A 17,791-nucleotide genomic window follows, 5' to 3' on the forward strand; every position below is an offset into this window, starting at 1 on the left:
GTGTGTGTGTGTGTGTGTGTGTGTGTGAGTGAGTGTGAGTGAGCATGTGTGTGCGCGTGAGTGTGTGTGCGTGCGTGTGTTTGTGTGTGTGTGCGTGCGTGTGTTTGTGTGTGTGTGTGGTGAGCGTGTGTCCGACCTGGCGTCGAGCTGCATGATGTGGTTGTGCGCGTGCGCGAGTTGCGCGCTGGCGGCCGACAGCCGCTCCTCCAGCGCCGCGGACTCCACGCACTTCACCGAGTACTTCTCCGACAGCGACAGGATCTCGCGCCGGATCTCCTCCATCTCCTGTCTGCAAGAACACATGTAGGTCAGCAGGGACTGCTTTCCGAACTTAATAAAATAATATCATAATAAATTTACAGCGTCTTATGAATACGGATTTTTTTTTAATATGCAATATACAAATACAGTCGTCTGTTCTCAATGTAAGCTACTTAACGCTTATGTTATAAGTAACAGCTGACTGATATAGCTTCGTATTTCTTAATAAATACATATAAATAATACTAATAAATAAATATATATATCACATACATATTCAAGGCGGGAATCGAACCCGCAACCTCCGGAGCAGAAAGCAGATTCATTGCAAACTGCGCCAACGGGCTGGTCAAAACTTAAAGATTAAGGGATCGGTGTGAGTACGCACTGGTGGCGCGAGCTGAGCTGGCCGAGGTCGGGCGCGCCGCGCGCCAGGAACTCGGCCTTGAACTTGTCCACCTCGCGCCGCACCTCGCTCTCGTGCGCCTTGCGCATGGCGTCCAGCGCCGCCAGCGTGGCGCGCGTCTCCTCCGCCAGCGCCTGCTCCTTCTCCAGCCTGCGGGCCGCGACCGGTTGAGACTTGTGACGTGTACTTTCAATATTTATCATAATTGTAAATAGTGTCAAAGATTTTTCTTTTTCAGTTTCCGGGACGCACAGTCGTGTAGTTGTGCTAGTAGTCCAGTCATTACGTCGGAAAAATCGGGTTAGAAATGCAAATGAACCGAGAAATTTGTGGTTATTTGCCTGCACTGCAGTGGACAGACACGCGACAATGTCGCCAAAGTCGAGATATTATTCAACGACGATTAGGTACGAAGATGAAGATTACGAATTTTGGACCTTCACAGCATCATTTCCTGCGATTGAAGAATTTACACGACTCGAAGAGTGTACCGAGGAGGAACTTCAACAGCAGCCAGGACCATCAAAACGGAGAAAAACGTGTGACAATAATGACTACGTGTAATTATTATTTTTGCTGCATAAAAATTTTTTGATTGATAAATTTCATGTTTTTGATTTATAATTTGGCTGGTTTATTCATTTATTTCGTATAGCAATAATTCCCTTAACCAATAATTCCCTTAAAAATAATTCCCTTAAGCAAATAATTCATTCATTTTTACGTTGTGGATACAACCGTGCGAGCGGCTAAATCGACACCGGGCACAGTCTTACTCACTTTGCGGCGCGCTAGAGGTCGTAATTTTTCTCGAAAATGAAAAATTAAAAAAACGTATTTGTAGGTTTGAACAGGCTCTATAAGTTTTATTTCAAACATTTTTCGATATTTTTCACGAGAAAAAAGGAAATAGCGAAAAACAATTTTTTCTCCCAAAATTTGTGGCTTTTTTTTAACGATATCTCGATAACGATGATCGATACGTGAAAAATGTATAGGACCTTAATTGTAGATCGTAAAAAGAGCAACAAAAAAGTATTCTATAAAATTTTTCGTATCTCAACGGGGAACCGAGCTATGATAAAAAAACTGAGTTTAACCCTTTTTTCAAGATGGCGGAAAACCCACAAGGTTATTTTGGTCGACAATTTGAACTTAAGCTTTTCTAGCCATCCCCCACGTAATATCCAAAATTTGGCTTTCTCGGTTCATTTGCATTTCCAAATGTATATAATGACGACTATAGTGTTACTAGTGCATTAAGTGTTCTCGAGTGCAAGATAATCAAGATAATGATTATTTTTGTATGTTTTATTTGTAGTTTAAAACGATTTAAAAATGTTGTGATTGTTTAGGCTCACTCACCGTAGTTGTTCTCTCTCGGCGCGGTGTTTCTCCTCCATCTCGCGCACGATGCGCCGGTGCGAGCTCTCCATAGCCATGAGGCCCTTCTCGCACAGCGCACGCAGCTGCTCAATTTCTTGCTGGTAGCGTGCCCGTAGGCTGTCGCCGTGCGTGTCGGCCGCGACCGCGCTCTGCGGCAAAAATTGTTATTGAAATGTTGGGAGTTGGGACTCAGCTAAGGTAGTCGGATACATTGTCCGACAGTTGATACATTGTTTAAGTTTGTAGTTTATGTGATTTTAACATGTTGTAATTTTCTAATTGATTGATGCTTTTGCTACCTTAACTTTTTGTTATTGTTAGTTTTCTTTTGAGAATGTAGATGTACTTTTTTTTTGACATTCGTTAAGTGTTTTTTATTATAATATTTTTGAACAACTTTATGACGAAATTAACGTTTACGTTCCATTTCATTTCATGTCAATGTATGCGAGTGTAGAAAGAGGTCGCTGGCGTGCGGCGCCGGACGCACCTGGTAAGCGGCGCGCAGGCTGTCCAGCTGCACGGAGTACTCGGAGTCGAGCGCGGCCAGGCGGCGCTGCAGCGTGCGCGCGCGCTCCCTCAGCGCGGCGCGCTCCCGCTCGTGCTGCGCCTGCAGCGCCGCGCGCGCCGCCCGCGCCTGCGCCAGCGCCGCGGCCTGGCGCGCGCGCGAGCACTCCCCGCGCGCGCGCTCCGCCGCCAGGCGCTCCAGCGCGTCCTGCAGGCGCGCGCACTGCCCGCAGCGCAGCGCCTCCGCGCGCCGCGCCAGCGCCTCCAGCCGCCCGGCCGCGCTCCTCCCGCCCTCCGCGCCGCCCTCCGCCGCCGCCATCGCCTCCGTCTCGCCCGCCTCGCCCGCCTCGCCCGCGAGCCGCCTCTGCGCCGCCGCGACGGCCGCCTCCGCTCGCTCGAGGCTCTCGCCGATCTTCATCGAGTCTTCACTGTTGCCCGAACAGTCACTGGAGAAGAGCGCGCGACACTCGGTCGAGAAGTGCCGGAACAGGTAGACGAACTCCGCCTCGAGCGCGGGGTCGGTCTCCAGCGAGGACGTGGCGTCCTCAGCCCGGCGCGGCGCGTCGCGCGGCTCCGAGGCGCGGTAGGTGCCCTCGACGACGGCGACGCGCGCGTCCACGAGGGCCTTCTGCGCGAGGACGTCGGCCAGCCGCTGCAGCAGCGCGCGGCTGTCGAGTCCCGCCGGGCCCTCGTCGCGGCGCTCGGCGGCGAGGCACTCGCGGTAGCGCGCGGCGATGTCGCGCACGGCGGCGTCCATCTCGCAGCGCAGGTGGTCGTGCGCGGCCTGCCACCACAGCTCCAGGTCGGCGCGCTGCTGCGCGGACAGCGTGAGGCGCGCGCGGCGGGCGCCGTCCAGGCGGCGCTCGCACAGCTCGGCGGCGCGGGCCAGCGCGCGCGCCACCTCGGCCTGCACCAGCTCGGCGCCCAGCGCGTCGCGCGCCGCCGCCCACGCCTCCCTCACGCGCGCCGCCTCCACGTTGGCGCGCGGCCGCTCCGGGTCGCCGTCGGCCGGCGCGGAGCTGAGCGCCTCGCTCGCCAGCGCGGAGCACAGCTCGGCGAGTTTCTCGGTCTTGTACTTGTCGACGGCCTCGGCGACCTCCCTCTGCGAGGCCTTCAGGGCCTCGAGGTCGGCGCTCTCGATTATGACCTCCGAGCGTCTCGACTCCTCGGAGTCTCGGTCGCTCGCCATCGCGTCGATCTTCCGAGAGAGTATCCTCGCCAGGTAGTCGAGGGAGCTCTTGGTGGGGGACGTGATTTTTGCGTCGTCGCCGTCGATCTTGGCCTTGAGATTATCGATTAATTGACTAGTTTCGATTATTTCAGACTTTATCAATCTGGCGAAGAACCGGCTGCCGTTGGAAGATTCTAGAGCCTCTTGTATTCGGCCTACGAGAACCGCTTCGTACGCCAGCTTCTCTGCTAGAATTTCTAAGCTCTTTCTCTGGGTCAACTCTCCGGCTTCATAGAGTGCCGCTTTCTTCTTTGATATTTCTAAAAGTTTCGTCCTCAGCTGCTCCTCGAGTTGTACGACTACCTGAGCGACGTTGTCATTGATTTCATCTTCTCCTGCCTGTTGACGTTCCGAGGAGTCGATTACGCATCTGTCAAAGCACTCCTGTAATCTTTTGCTGACATCCATTAAACATTTTTCCATTGATTTAATGCTAAATTTCTTTTCAACGCTCGGAGATGGAGATCGTCTAGATTTAGCTGCTCGCATAGCACTCATTTGGCACAAACACTCGTTCACTTTATTTCTCGAATGAATGACGACGTTCTCGAGACTCTGCAGCCTGTCTAGGAGATGCCTCTGCGATTGTGTGCCCACGGTCGAACTCTCTGGACTATCATTACTTAAGGGACTCTCGGTCGACCTCGTTATTGGACTTAATGATTGATTGATCGATTCGCATGAATTGGTTACATCTCGACGATGCTCTAAAGCAGAAGCAACTTTGGTTTCGAGCGAACTAAGTCGGACTAGCATTTTCATGGGTTCTGAGCTTGTAGCGCTGTCTAAGGATTTTCTCCTTAGTCTTGCAGCTAATCTTTTCATCCTCTTTTCATCCGTAACGCTATCCGTTTTTGATAGTTTTTCTTTGGCAGGTGACGCACTTTTAGAAGGCGAATTAATTGTGGGTACGGGCTCTCCTGTTTCTAGCATTGTAATTTTATTTTCTAATTCTGTTAATTTCTCTTCTACTTCTTTACCTAATGTAAAAGATTCTCTGCCCTTTAACGATAAGCTGCGTCGTTTTTCCCTAGACTCAGTTTTTTGAATTTTATGTTTTAGTGTTCGCACTTGCTTATCCGACGCTGTGAGTTTCTGAGTTAAATCTAAAATGCGCGCCGCCATCAAATCTATTTCGGACCTACTGCACTGCTCCCTCAATTTCATCTCATTTCTTAATTTCATATTTGTTACTTCAAGCTCATCATACATGTTATGTGATTCGCGAAGTTCTCTCTTCATTGCCTTAATTTCTTGAATAGCCATCAAGAACCTATTTCTTAAATCTGTATATTCGTCGATCAGTCTGTTTTTCTCTAATGACTCCAAATTTAAGTCTTGGTTGATATTACTGAGATCACCAAGTGATCCGATACTTTTTCTTTTCTCTCTAGTTGGTGATTCCGCAATGATTTTACCTTCCAAATCTCTTATTCTTTTATATAAATTATCATTTTCCTTAACGCTCTTTAGAAGCCTTTCGTTGAGTTCACTCAATTCTTTTTGTAACTGTTTTATTGTCTCTTGCGCTGTCGTTAGCTGACTTGTCAACAACTCACAATGTTCAGTTGATTCTTTTAAGAAGTTTTGTGTTTCTGTTAGTTTGTTTTCCCACATGGTTTTATCTTGATTATACATTTGCTTAATTGCATCCAAATTTTCAGCTTCCTTTGTCCTGACAGACAATTCTTCCTCTTTCTTTTGTAAGGTTATAACCAATTCTTCCATTTTCTTTTCTCTTAACGCGGCATCTGCTTTGAGTTTACGTAGCCTCGCCAGTTCAGACTCTGCTGCGTTGACGTCATTCAATGCTAGTTTTAATTGTTTTCGTAAATCTTCGATTTCGATCATTTGTTTGTCTATAGTTGAAATATAGCTGCGTTTCCTGGGTTCGTTTGGTTTTTCGTTTCCGTCGACTTCGTCTATTGGGAGGTCATTTTCTTTGGTAGCATCAATTTCGTCCTTGTCGACTTTAATGTCGGTCTTAGGTTGAGTTTGTTGGCAACCTCGAGCACGTACTTTTTCTTTAACCTTAGATATTGGAGTTCGATTGAGTATAGGTGATGGTGGTGGTTGTGATCCAACATCTCCCCAGTCTGCGCTATCTCTACGTCCTCCTTCTGATGCTGTTCTGTATTCTTCGTCTGAAGAAAATGGACCTGACTTCGCTGTATTTGGAGTAATTGGTGTGATGGGAGAGGTAGACGATTCAGATGTTTGGTCAACTGTGTCCTCCCGCAAAATTAGCGAAAGTGGACCTGTGTCTGGTAATCCAGCCGTCCTTCGCATAGCCGAGACCCAATTTGCTCTAATTCCGGCTGTAACCGCTGATAAAACTATGTGCTTGCCGTCCCAGGTCTGTAAATGAAATTTACGATTATATAAATAACTTAAAAATTACAATAATTAAGAACGATGTAAGTTAGTATACTTAAATTACCTCAGTTTCAAAAGCATAGCCATTAGTAGAAGCAGACGTTGGTAGTTCCACAACTCTCGAAATACCGCTAAGATCAATAACACCATCCATAAGTCCTCTATGCTCTGCGTGAGGATCTCGGAAGTATAACAAAGCAGCTCCTCGTAAGACGAACCAATGTCGAGACCATCCACCAGGCCCTCTTCGTTGAAGCCACCCTGCTCTCGCGTGGAGTAATCTTTCAGCTGGTAGTTCTACCCTGCCTCCTTCGGCGGCCTCAGCTGTTTCTACCGTATCAGTCGGCTCGCTACCTTCACTGGCTGAGCTGGTAATGCCTTCATCGGGAGGTGGACCGCCATCTGGCGAACCTCTTGCCTAAAAGAATAACATTTTATAAATTTCCGTATTTATATATGAAAAAAATGTTAAAAGCTGATTTTACCTTATTTATTTCTATATAGATATATATTTATTTATTTATTTATTCTTAATGTACACCGAAATACAGACACATATAAAGAAAGATACAATACAAGATGTACAAAGGCGATCTTATCGCTAAATAGAGATTTCTTCCAGATAACCATTGGGCGTTGAAAATTTTTAGTAGTACCGGTAGTCTATCAGGTGGAGGTAGTCTTGTAGGTCTTTCGAGGGTCGGTGGAAGCGCGCGACGTGATCGCGGCCGAGTGAGTGACGCAGCAATGTCACGTAGCTGTTCGTCATACTGCTGATGCTGTTGCTGGAGCAACGGTGATCGCACTACATTTGCTGCAAAAATAAAAAGTAAAAAATATAAATACGTTCGTTTTATTTGAAATGATGGTTAAGTTATGGTATAATTATACATAGTAATTTTCGCATTTTGTGTAAAAAAGTACATTAATAATAGTAGTGAAATACTTGTAAGATATGTATGTTAATTAAATACTCTTATTATTTTCTCTGTAGAGTTCATTAGCTCTGAAATCTTGTATTGAATTCGCATTTCCAAAACATACAAATTTGGGTACCTTTAGAACGAATCTTTGTATTCTGTGGGGCAAGACTATAGTCGGTCACAAGGCCATTGCATATAAATTACCTTCGTCATTAGAGGGAGTGGTAGCGGGTTCGGGCCACGTATCCCTGCGGCGAGAACGAGCCTTCTCCTCGCCGTTGATCTTGTCACGGGTCGGCGGCGACGCGGACGATACTGGCTGGTCGTTGTACACTAGAAAAGAACATTCAAATATAACTCAGGAACAATTGACATATGCATATAGATTCGTTGCTTTGGTATAATGACTTGTAATAGTGCCAAGATGATTTCGCCAATGTCACGTAGGTTGGAGAACACGAAGGAGATTCTTCGGTCATGTGTTATAGGTACTTAGATCGACTCTTGACTTGACAGATTTGGAGTTTTTTTCCTTTTTTCCTATTTATCAGGATAAAAAAAGATTTTTTTTTTTAATATATCAAGTGACGAAAATATTTAATGGTTGTTTGCAAATCGCAATAAAAATGCGTTGTTTATTTACATTATTCATTTACTTAAGCTAAGCGTTTCGTTGTACTTACGTAACGTTTATTGAATAGCCACCGTGCATCAGTGCTAGCTTACAGTACCCACTACAATTTGAGCACAGGTGATTTCGATAACGAATGGTGTTTATCGACACGACAAAATTTTTGGAAATTTAAAAACAGCGACTTGAATCGAAAATACGAATATTTTTTTTGTACATATTAACATAGTAATTTGACTTTTCATAACCACAACGCATTCGAGATTACCGTCAGACAACGCACAGCCTTAACCGCTGAAGATGGAAACATAATAAGTGCGTTGTAAAGTAAACATACTTAACACTTTTTGCTAACCGCCGATCATTTTCTTCGTAAGTAAATTGCACACGTTCGAAGTCGGAGCGCGTCGCTAGTTATATGTAATGATGATAGAAATTTTTTATACAACACATTATCGTTTATCGTAGCTATTCATCGTAATAAAAAGAGTTCGGACTTTTTAGGGTTTTTTTTCGGACGAGGTGATACGAAAATAATTGGTTACTAAATTACTTTAAGTAATTTTATTTTTCATTATTTAATTTGTATACTTATAACAAGTTTTCTTTTTCTTGCCTGTAGATAAAACTTTTTTAAAATAACTATTCCCGGAAAATAATAAATAAAAGTGTACGTATAAAAATATATTTTTCGTATAAAAACCCGAACAACTGTGATGAATATCAGCGCACCGGGTAAAGAAACTTTAAATTACCTAGTTCAGCGTAGAAAACAGGATACCTGACCTTAAGAATATCCAACACATATTTTTAACTCATTTAAATTGATGTATGCGTTTTATTATTTTATCGATATCGGACCTTCATTCCCGGTTTAAAGTACAGAATGTGGTAATAAATCTCCATGTCACTACATATAGCTCGGGGCTTGTATCATTGAGGGGCCGAGGGTATTTACGCAGAGTCGCCAGTTGAAGGAAGGTTTGACGGTACCGCGGCAACATCGGCTGAGCATCGAATCGAGATAATTGGAGGAATCCTGCAACGACCAGATCGCGTGCCAAGGTCGCAAACAAGAGAAAAACACAAAAATATGCGCCCTTTTAGCCGATTACTTACAAGAAAAGGAACCATCACACAAACCGCAGACGACGGATATTATTTTTGATTTTGTTAAAATTTTTGAAAGTTGAGAGTTTTATAAAAATACTTTTTAAAATTAAATAAATTTTAAATTATTAACACTCTTTTTTTGCTCAACATTCTTAGCTGCGTGGACGATTAGATTTCTATACAGACAGTAAGTAGTTTTTTTTTTTTTTAATTTTATTTACGTGCACCGTATATCCTTTAACGAATGTATTAGGTCCTTTACAGCTATTGTAACAGACCACGAGCGCGATCAAATAATATAAATGAACGTGTCATTATGCGAAATTGTAGAGCCGCTCTGTCGAAACATTTAACTCGATACGCACGCGATGAAACCCCGTAAGATAAATACATAGATATAAATTTAGTTCAATTTATTCATTATCCATGACAGCTATAACTTGAGTAGGTACGAAAAACCTAAAACTAATAATTTATTATTAAATGATCATTCAATCGATTAAAACATTAGATAAATATTCTGTAATATATATGTATAAGTATATATTGACGTTAAAAGCTTCAAAGTCGAATCTGTAAATAGTAAATTGTTGCAATTAGGCCCTACCGTCCTTATACGAGGACAAGCTTATTACCTGCTATAATATTCCGAGACCTGTTTCAGAGTCGTAGCGATTTTTATCAATTTAGGTTAATGTTAATTTCTAAAACGAGATAAACATTTAACCCTTTTTAAGTCATCAGTGAGTTGATAACCAAATTGCTCCCATTTTCTATTTAAATGGACAACACTCCTTTTAGAGGTGATATTAATCGACAAAACAAACAAAACGGCGCCAACGCATTCGCGCGCTTTGTCGGCGCTCGCGCAGATATGTTCCCATTTATCCCCCTTTATAGAGACATATTATTATCTGTGGAACTTGTAAATCATCATTAAGAGTGTAGCTGTGAATGGCTGCATTTATAAATCTAAACGCGACGAGTTATTATTTTGCATATTAATTCTTTATTAGCAATTAAACTTGAACGTTTATTGCTTTCTCAGAATAAACATCAAGGTGGCACATATATTTTAATATGAAACGACCGGAGAAAGTACGAGAGTATTTCGGAGACTGCATATCGACGCGAGAAAGCAAACACGTAGTAACCAACACCCATCGAAATATTTTTTTATTGCATCATTAGAATAAGAAAAAAATTACGCGTCGAATGGTATATGTCAAGTAACTGTACGACTGATAATAAAAAATATAGGATTTTCAAAATTGCCATATTTTTTCATTTTTGCACCAATAAAACGATGTAAATAACAAAAAAACAGGTATTATTTCTTACTCTGTTTCTTACGACAATTTGTTTTCTACAAAAAAAACTAATCTACAAGTTACAACATCAATAATTCCATATCTAATGCGGGTTACTACAGTTTTGCTGCTCGTAAAATTATGGTCACTTGCGTTTAATACCTTTTAGTAGGTGATATTTTTTAATATTATGATGCTTATAACGCTTTACACGGATTTTTTTTATTTTTTATTTTATTTACACCATTTACAAGGATCCAATGAAACAAGTAACTTTGTTTCACAACACTACTAAAGATTTTAGATTCAACACAACGCATATATACTAAATAACACGTGGTTCAATAAGTCCCGAGACTAAGTACTAAAAAAAGGTCTTTTTTATAAAATTAATTTTTATTCATCAACATAGTCTCCTCCAAGAGCGATACAGTCCCTCCAACGCTTTTCTAACTTTTCTATCCCATGTGTGTAGAACGATTTGTCTTTGGCTTCAAAATAAGCCTCCGTTGCTGCGATAACTTCACTATTTGAGTCAAATTTCTTACCCTGAAGCATTTTTTTGAGGTCTGCAAACAGCCAGTAATCGCTGGGGGCCAAGTCTGGCGAATAAGGGGGATGAGGAAGCAATTCGAAGCCCAATTCGTTAATTTTGGCCATCGTTCTCACGGACTTGTGACAAGGCGCGTTGTCCTGGTGAAACACCACTTTCTTTTTGTTCATGTGAGGCCGTTTATCCGCAATTTCGTACTTCAATCGCTCCAATAAGCACATGTAATAGTCACTATTTATATTTTGCCCCTTTTCAAGGTAGTCGATGAAAAGTATTCCATGCGCATCCCAAAATATAGACCTTACCGGCCGATTTCTGAGTCTTTGGACGTTTCGGGCGGCTTTCACCAGCCGCCCTCCACTCCGCTGCCTGCCGATTGGATTCCGGAGTGAAATGGTATATCCAGGTTTCATCCATTGTTACATACCGACGTAAAAAATCCTTTTTATTATGATTCATCAGCGCCAAACATCGCTCTGAATCATTGATACGTTGTTTTTTTTGATTAGTTGTAAGCAAACGCGGCATCCACTTAGAAAAAAGCTTTTTCATGGCCAAATTTTTATGTAAAATAGTGAAAACACTACCAGCTGAAATCTTCACTATCTCGGCTATCTCTCGCACTTTTACCTTCCGATCTTCCAATACGATTTTGAGGACTTGGTTAATATTTTGTTGAGTCACTGCTTCATTTAGACGACCTGAGCATTCCCCATCATTGGTGTCCATGCGACCGCATTTGAAGTCGGCATACCACCGACAAATGGTCGCTTTAGAGGGAGCTGATCCTGCATAACATTTTATAAGCCATTGCTGTGCTTCAACGGTATTTTTTCCCATTAAAAAATAATGTTTTATCAACACGCGAAACTCGTTTTTTTCCATTGTATCGAAATTACAACCGTAGCGTCACTTAAATGTTTCAAAATCAATAATTTTATTGTTCCATTTTTAAAAATTTGACACATATTCTTGTATTGATAGCCAGTACTTTTTAAAAATCAAAAGAGTTTTTATAATATGCGCCATTTCCAGGTTAGTCTCGGGACTTATTGAACGATCTAGTAAGCTTGAGCGACTCCAGAATCTTTGTATAAGGTTCGTATTTGGGCTTCGCAAATAAGACCACGTCTCCGATTTCCGCAAGAAACTCAAGTGGCTCCCGATTCGTTTTCGCAGGAATACTCATGTACTTTCCCTACTTTACTGTGTACTTTTCAATCCTGATGCCCCTCAAAATCTTAAAGAACGGTTCACGTATCTTTGCAATTCCCATGAACGTTCCCTTAGATCTGATTCCAATTTACTTCTAAAAGTTCCTTCCCATAAATCCTCCTTCTATTGTAATTCCTTCACTGCTAAAGCTGTCCGCCTTTCGAATTCTCTTCCGCTTTCAATAAGACGTGCTTCTACTCCAGCCTGTTTTAAGCAACGTCTAAAGAAGTACTATATGTCCCTTAACATATAATAATATTCAGAATTTTAACATGCATATTTTATATTATCAATATATATTTTACATTTATACACGTATATTAATACTATTTTGATTATTTATGTATGGATATTTGTACTTATATGTGTATTTGTATGAATTAATGAATCTATCATACACTATTTTTATTCATCCTTAAGAATATTGTACACTTGCTATCCGTCACTACTATATCATGTCCTGTGCCCAAAGGTTATCTGGAAGAAATCGCTCTTCAGCGATAAGATCGCCTTTGTATATTGTGAACGTTCTGAATGGAGAAGACTTTTCAGGATTTGAAGATATTGTGGAACACACATTCAAAAAAAACCAGAACATACAAATCTCTAAAATATCAATTGTTACATTCCGGAAGAAACACCCCGAAAAAATGTTCGTGAAAACCTCCATGATGCCAGATGCAGACACCAATGAAGTTAAACTCAGTGCGTTAAGCAATGTGACCCAAAAACAGAAGTTGTACTCTTCAAAGTTCCCAATTTGTCAAAAGAAATATGCAGATTTAAAAAAATTAGTAGAAAAACTGGTAATTCCGAAAAGATTCGCTTTCGCAAAAGAATATTTAGATTTTAAGACCAGCGCAAAAGTCAAAGATTGTTTACCTGACACCGATGTTGAAGACGATTTTTAAAGTAATTATTTTTAGTTTATTGAAGCTAAAGAAAGTACTGATTATTTTTAAAGGTTTGTAGGGTTTAATATAACAAAAATTGTTTTTTATTTATTTTTATATATTATGACAGAAACTGTTGATTGTTAATGTTTTATGGATAAATACGTAATAATGATTGTTTTAATTTCGATTAATGCAAGAAGGTACATCATGTTTTGTTTAGGTCTAATTGTAATTTTTTTGGCTATCATGTACAATATAGGTAGATTTTTTATCGGAGGTTAAATTTTTGTTATTTCTATCTTTACCTTAATTCCTCCGGTGCTGCGGTAAGTGTACTCATGCTCCATACTGCGACTATCACGCGTTATTTTCGAACAAATTTACGTAAAAACGATCTTTACTGCAAGATCAAAATACGATAAGAACTGACCTTTAACGACTGACAACTCGACACTTTTAAACAAAATAACGCGTCATACATAATATTCTAATAAAATTAGTAACATTGCATGCTAGAATATAGGTATAGAAATTCGAAAAATATTCCAAAACCGAATCGGAGCACTCCACTGTCCACGTGGTCTTCGTCTGCCCTACCCCTAGAGTGTTTTTTTTTAAGCCAAGCTAACATATCAAAAGTACATTTATTTTTATTATATACGTTTTATTTCTTTGACTCTTACTGCAGGCTGTTTAGCAACCTCAGTTCAATTGATTTACCTTTACTACAATTAGATTTTTCGGATTATGCAAAATAATACTAGTTACTACGTACTGATGACAAAATATCAAACATTGTTCATTATTATGAGGTTTTTATATGTGATGTTACCTAAAGTAATGGTGGTTACCACATTTTTGCTTTCCAAAAAAAAGTTCGATTTTCGTCGTTCCATACGTTTACTTACTTCAGTTACTACGTTTTAATGGATTGTAAAATATATTGTCAAATGTCGTAACCCACAAAATATTATTTTAAATAAACTTTAGGTTAAATCCATTTAAGATAAGCTATTTAGCAAAAAATCATAAATATAGTTTCAAAAAATGGCAACTCTAGGTCGATAAATACGCAAGTTATGATTAAAATTAAAAAAAACAAAAAGTTTTTCTGCTCTGGTGAACAATTGTCCTTTTGTGGATTACTACCTGTTTGCTTTCTAGCGTCGATATAAAGGAACAGTTTGCATAATATCTCCATAACGCTTAATTAATAATAACATCTAATGTGTTTACTTTAAGATTACGCTCGTTGTGTCTAGTCTCACAGCAAGTAAATTACTTCTGATGATAATGTAGTAAAAATTACTTTTATTTACGTATGGTTAACTAAATAGGAGACATTGTGTAATCGATTCCCTCACTTTAATTTGGGAGCCAGAAAATCATTAAGGATTTAAACGGATCTCTGCGTCGAATTTAAACACTAATCTTCAAAATATTTATCTAAAAAAAATAAGCAATCGGTTTACTGTTTAGTTTATACGGTAATAAATATTAATAACCATCGATCATACAGTGAATTTTAATTCCACACAACAGATCCCGCGGGACGAGATCGTAATATATAGTTTGAAATAAAACTCTGTGCATGCGAGCCCTTAGTAACAAATGGTACGTGTAGAGGTGTCATATACGTCATACGGTGGAGAATTATCGCTGAAAAAAATGTTAGTAATGCATACGAATGAGATCGAGTACACCCACCGAGTATTGTGGCACGACTCGCCGTGTTTGATGTATTTAGTCAAACATATACGCGGCTCGTTCGTGGTCGATTTATGTTTTTAACTTTGGGTAAGGAAATTCGTTTGTTACAGAATTATAGATCGTATTGTTTGTGATGTTTAAGTTTCTGAAATCTTTTTGATCTGAACTAAACACGTAAAAATCAATTTTTTTCAACCGAACTCAAAGCGATAAATAATTTTTTTTTATCTATATTGATAATTAAGCTGAAGAGTTTGTTTGTTTAAACGCACATCATTTTGTGTGCGGGGCACAGCTAGTATATAATAGAATAATTGCACTGGGATTTCCATTCGCCATTTGATTTGCTTTATTTCAACTAAAACCTTTTTTTGCACCATTATCGGAGTCATCGACCTTTAGTCGGTAGCCATAGTGTGTGATTTATGGTTGCTACCCATATGTTAAACAGTGTAAGAGAACGTTATAGAATACAGAGGTAAGGATTCACGTTTGTTTAGCAATTAACAAATTAATTGATAAATTTAAATCTATAATATTGTCCAAAAATGAAGCTTTTATGATAGTATGTATGAAGTAATGGTTTAATTGTGTTGTTTCTTTGGTAACGTATATATACTACTAGCATTTATCCGTAGCTTCGCTCACATTGATTATTTTTTTTTAATAAAATGTATCCCATGTTACTTCTTATACCTCCAAAAATATGTGTATAAAGTTTCACGATGATCGGTTAAGTAGTTATCACGTGAAAGCGTAACAAACTTACATTCACATTTATAAATAGTATTATGGATAAGGATAACAATTACTTACAAGAATATAAAATAATATATAATAATTGTGTTTTTGCTCGCAAATGGAAATAAACCAACTTCAAATACATCGACAAGTAATACAACGTGGATAGACGAAAAAATAGTCGAGTAAATACGCGTTACTAGAGATAGCTCAAAAAGTAGGTACTTTGTCAGATCTCGATTAAATTTAATCGGGACCACATGACAAGCATCACGTTTCGATTAAAAAGGAATCATCGAAATCGGTCCAACCAGTAAGAAGTTATGAGGTTAATACACATTAAAATAAAAGAAATACGTACTTTATTTTTAAAATAAAGTAAACTTGTACTCCACGTTTTTTGTCCCCATTAACCGAACATTGTCTAGCAGCTAGCTGAACTGAAGCGTTCTCTGCGTCTCTTTCAGTGAATCATAATTTTTTGCGTCTCATGTGTCACGCTGTCACGCTTTTAGAAGCAATTAAGCATGGTAAATTATATAATGACTTCGGTTTGATATAAAAAAATGCATTCACTATGGGGTTTCTAATGGCTTTTTTTGTTAATTTATTTATTTATTTTTACTTTATTGTACACCACAACTACATTTCAAACAATAAACACATTAAAAAAAATACAGACTGTAAAGTACAATGGGCGGACTTATGGCTATTTAGCCATTTCTTCCAGACAACCCAATTTTCAAAGAAAATTTATTCATTATTATCTATCATTAAAGTCATTATGAGAGATAACATCGCTTTTTTTTTATTAGATTATGTTAGGCTAGTAGCAAAGTACTTATTAATATATTTAAAAGTTTTAATATTGTTATCTATAGTAAAGGCAAGATAAATATAACATAAGCATAAACGCTGAAAAATTGTAAACAAAAATTTTAATGCTAAGTGTAACTCAAATTTAATCAGTAATACAAATATAATTAAAAGGCAAGTAAAAATAACGAAATGATAACACAAAACACTAGTAATAATTGTCACAGACCATTTGGCAGAGTCTGTCTTACCCTACTGACATTTGCGTAAATGTCACATAAAACATTAATATTCATAGCAGTTTCTATTAATATTTTTTTATTTTTGTGGTGTGGTGTGAACTTTTACGTTCAAGAACCACTTCAAAAATAGCTAGGAATCGAACCCACGACCTTACAAGATCAGTTGATTACATCGTAAATGTTCCGACAACATATACATGTAGCGTGAACCAAACTATAGCTTGAATTATTTCGATACAGCGCCATCTATCGAGTGGTTTGCGAAACCAAGATAGATTAATATTGACGTATCTTCTTCACTTTACGAGGGGAGATTTATATGTTTTAATCGATTTTAAAATTATATTTAATATTATTTCAAATTTTAAAGTGTTATCGTATACAGAAATTATATTATTTTACGAAAACTATATTAACAGGTGTACATTTGCGATAAAATTTCGCTTTAAAAATACTCTAACAATGGTATACCATACTGTACGTAAGACTATTGGTTCCGATCATCATCGTATACGATTCTGAATTCATAAAGAACCTATATATACATAAAGAAAATTATTTGTCAAACAACAGTAGCGCATCGGAACATATTAGATTCCAGCTCTTGTCAAATATAAATGTCATTTCCTTTCATAAAAGCATAAAAACTATTTAGTTCACGAAAAGACGTAGAAATTAAGATAAACAAAAACACAAATAAAAGCATACGACACAAATGTTTATCGCAAATATTTTCTCGTTTTCTAAAACAAGTGAAACGTTTATTGTCGAAGCGATTCTAACACAAAGTTAAACGTGAATAAAAGTTTACGATACTCCGTACGTGGCGCGCAAAACTTGTTTATGAAGATTTTAAGCCCGAGTCTATTCTGGTAGCCTACTTTGACTGGGACAGCGTTATGAACTAAGATGAGATAGTTTCGGAAATGGCACTGAACATTTTATTGTTTGCAGACAAAAAAGTTTTCTACTAAGACGAATTTCAAATTGTTTTCGCAATAAAAAGTTTCCCACTTAAAGAGATACTTCAATTCTTAACACTATTCTCATATTACAGACATGTCTGCATTATACGTTGTTTAATATTTAAAAAAAAAAGTGTTTAGAATGATTGATATTTAAACACGAGTTTGTAAAAGCCACGGAGACGAAGAAATATTGATATGAATTGATTATAATTGTTAATATTTTATAGTTTCTAATTAGAGATAATTGGAAAGGGACTCGAGCACATGTATACATGTGTAATTTACCTTGTAGTAAGTACATTTATGAAACAAGGCGCGGGAATTTTATGCTTAGACCGTTGCACATTTTCATTTGACTGACATAAAACTTACGAAACGTAACTCTCTTTTTATCTTTACTAACTTATGTCTCCCTCTCAACTTCCGTTCGCCTCGCCCGATCACACTCTTCGTAACGCTCTCGTCACGCATTCACCAGTTTACTCCCCAAGTCAAGCGTACGTAAA

General features: G+C 39.0%; 1 protein-coding gene across 1 annotated transcript in view; it reads right to left on the bottom strand.

Annotated features, from left to right (window-relative positions):
- LOC123653651 (protein outspread) overlaps nucleotides 1–17,791 on the bottom strand; it is an 81,433-nt gene that overhangs the window by 3,450 nt on the left and 60,192 nt on the right. Inside the window, exons 7-13 of the mRNA XM_045589646.1 lie at nucleotides 7,295–7,423; nucleotides 6,824–6,981; nucleotides 6,232–6,585; nucleotides 2,544–6,149; nucleotides 2,033–2,202; nucleotides 650–817; nucleotides 137–289 (exon numbers count right to left, since the gene is read on the bottom strand). Of these exons, the coding sequence (XP_045445602.1) occupies nucleotides 137–289; nucleotides 650–817; nucleotides 2,033–2,202; nucleotides 2,544–6,149; nucleotides 6,232–6,585; nucleotides 6,824–6,981; nucleotides 7,295–7,423 (4,738 nt within the window). The remainder of the gene's footprint in view (nucleotides 1–136; nucleotides 290–649; nucleotides 818–2,032; nucleotides 2,203–2,543; nucleotides 6,150–6,231; nucleotides 6,586–6,823; nucleotides 6,982–7,294; nucleotides 7,424–17,791) is intronic.

This window comes from Melitaea cinxia, chromosome 5, assembly GCF_905220565.1.
Source record: "Melitaea cinxia chromosome 5, ilMelCinx1.1, whole genome shotgun sequence".
Lineage (NCBI taxonomy): Eukaryota > Metazoa > Arthropoda > Insecta > Lepidoptera > Nymphalidae > Melitaea > Melitaea cinxia.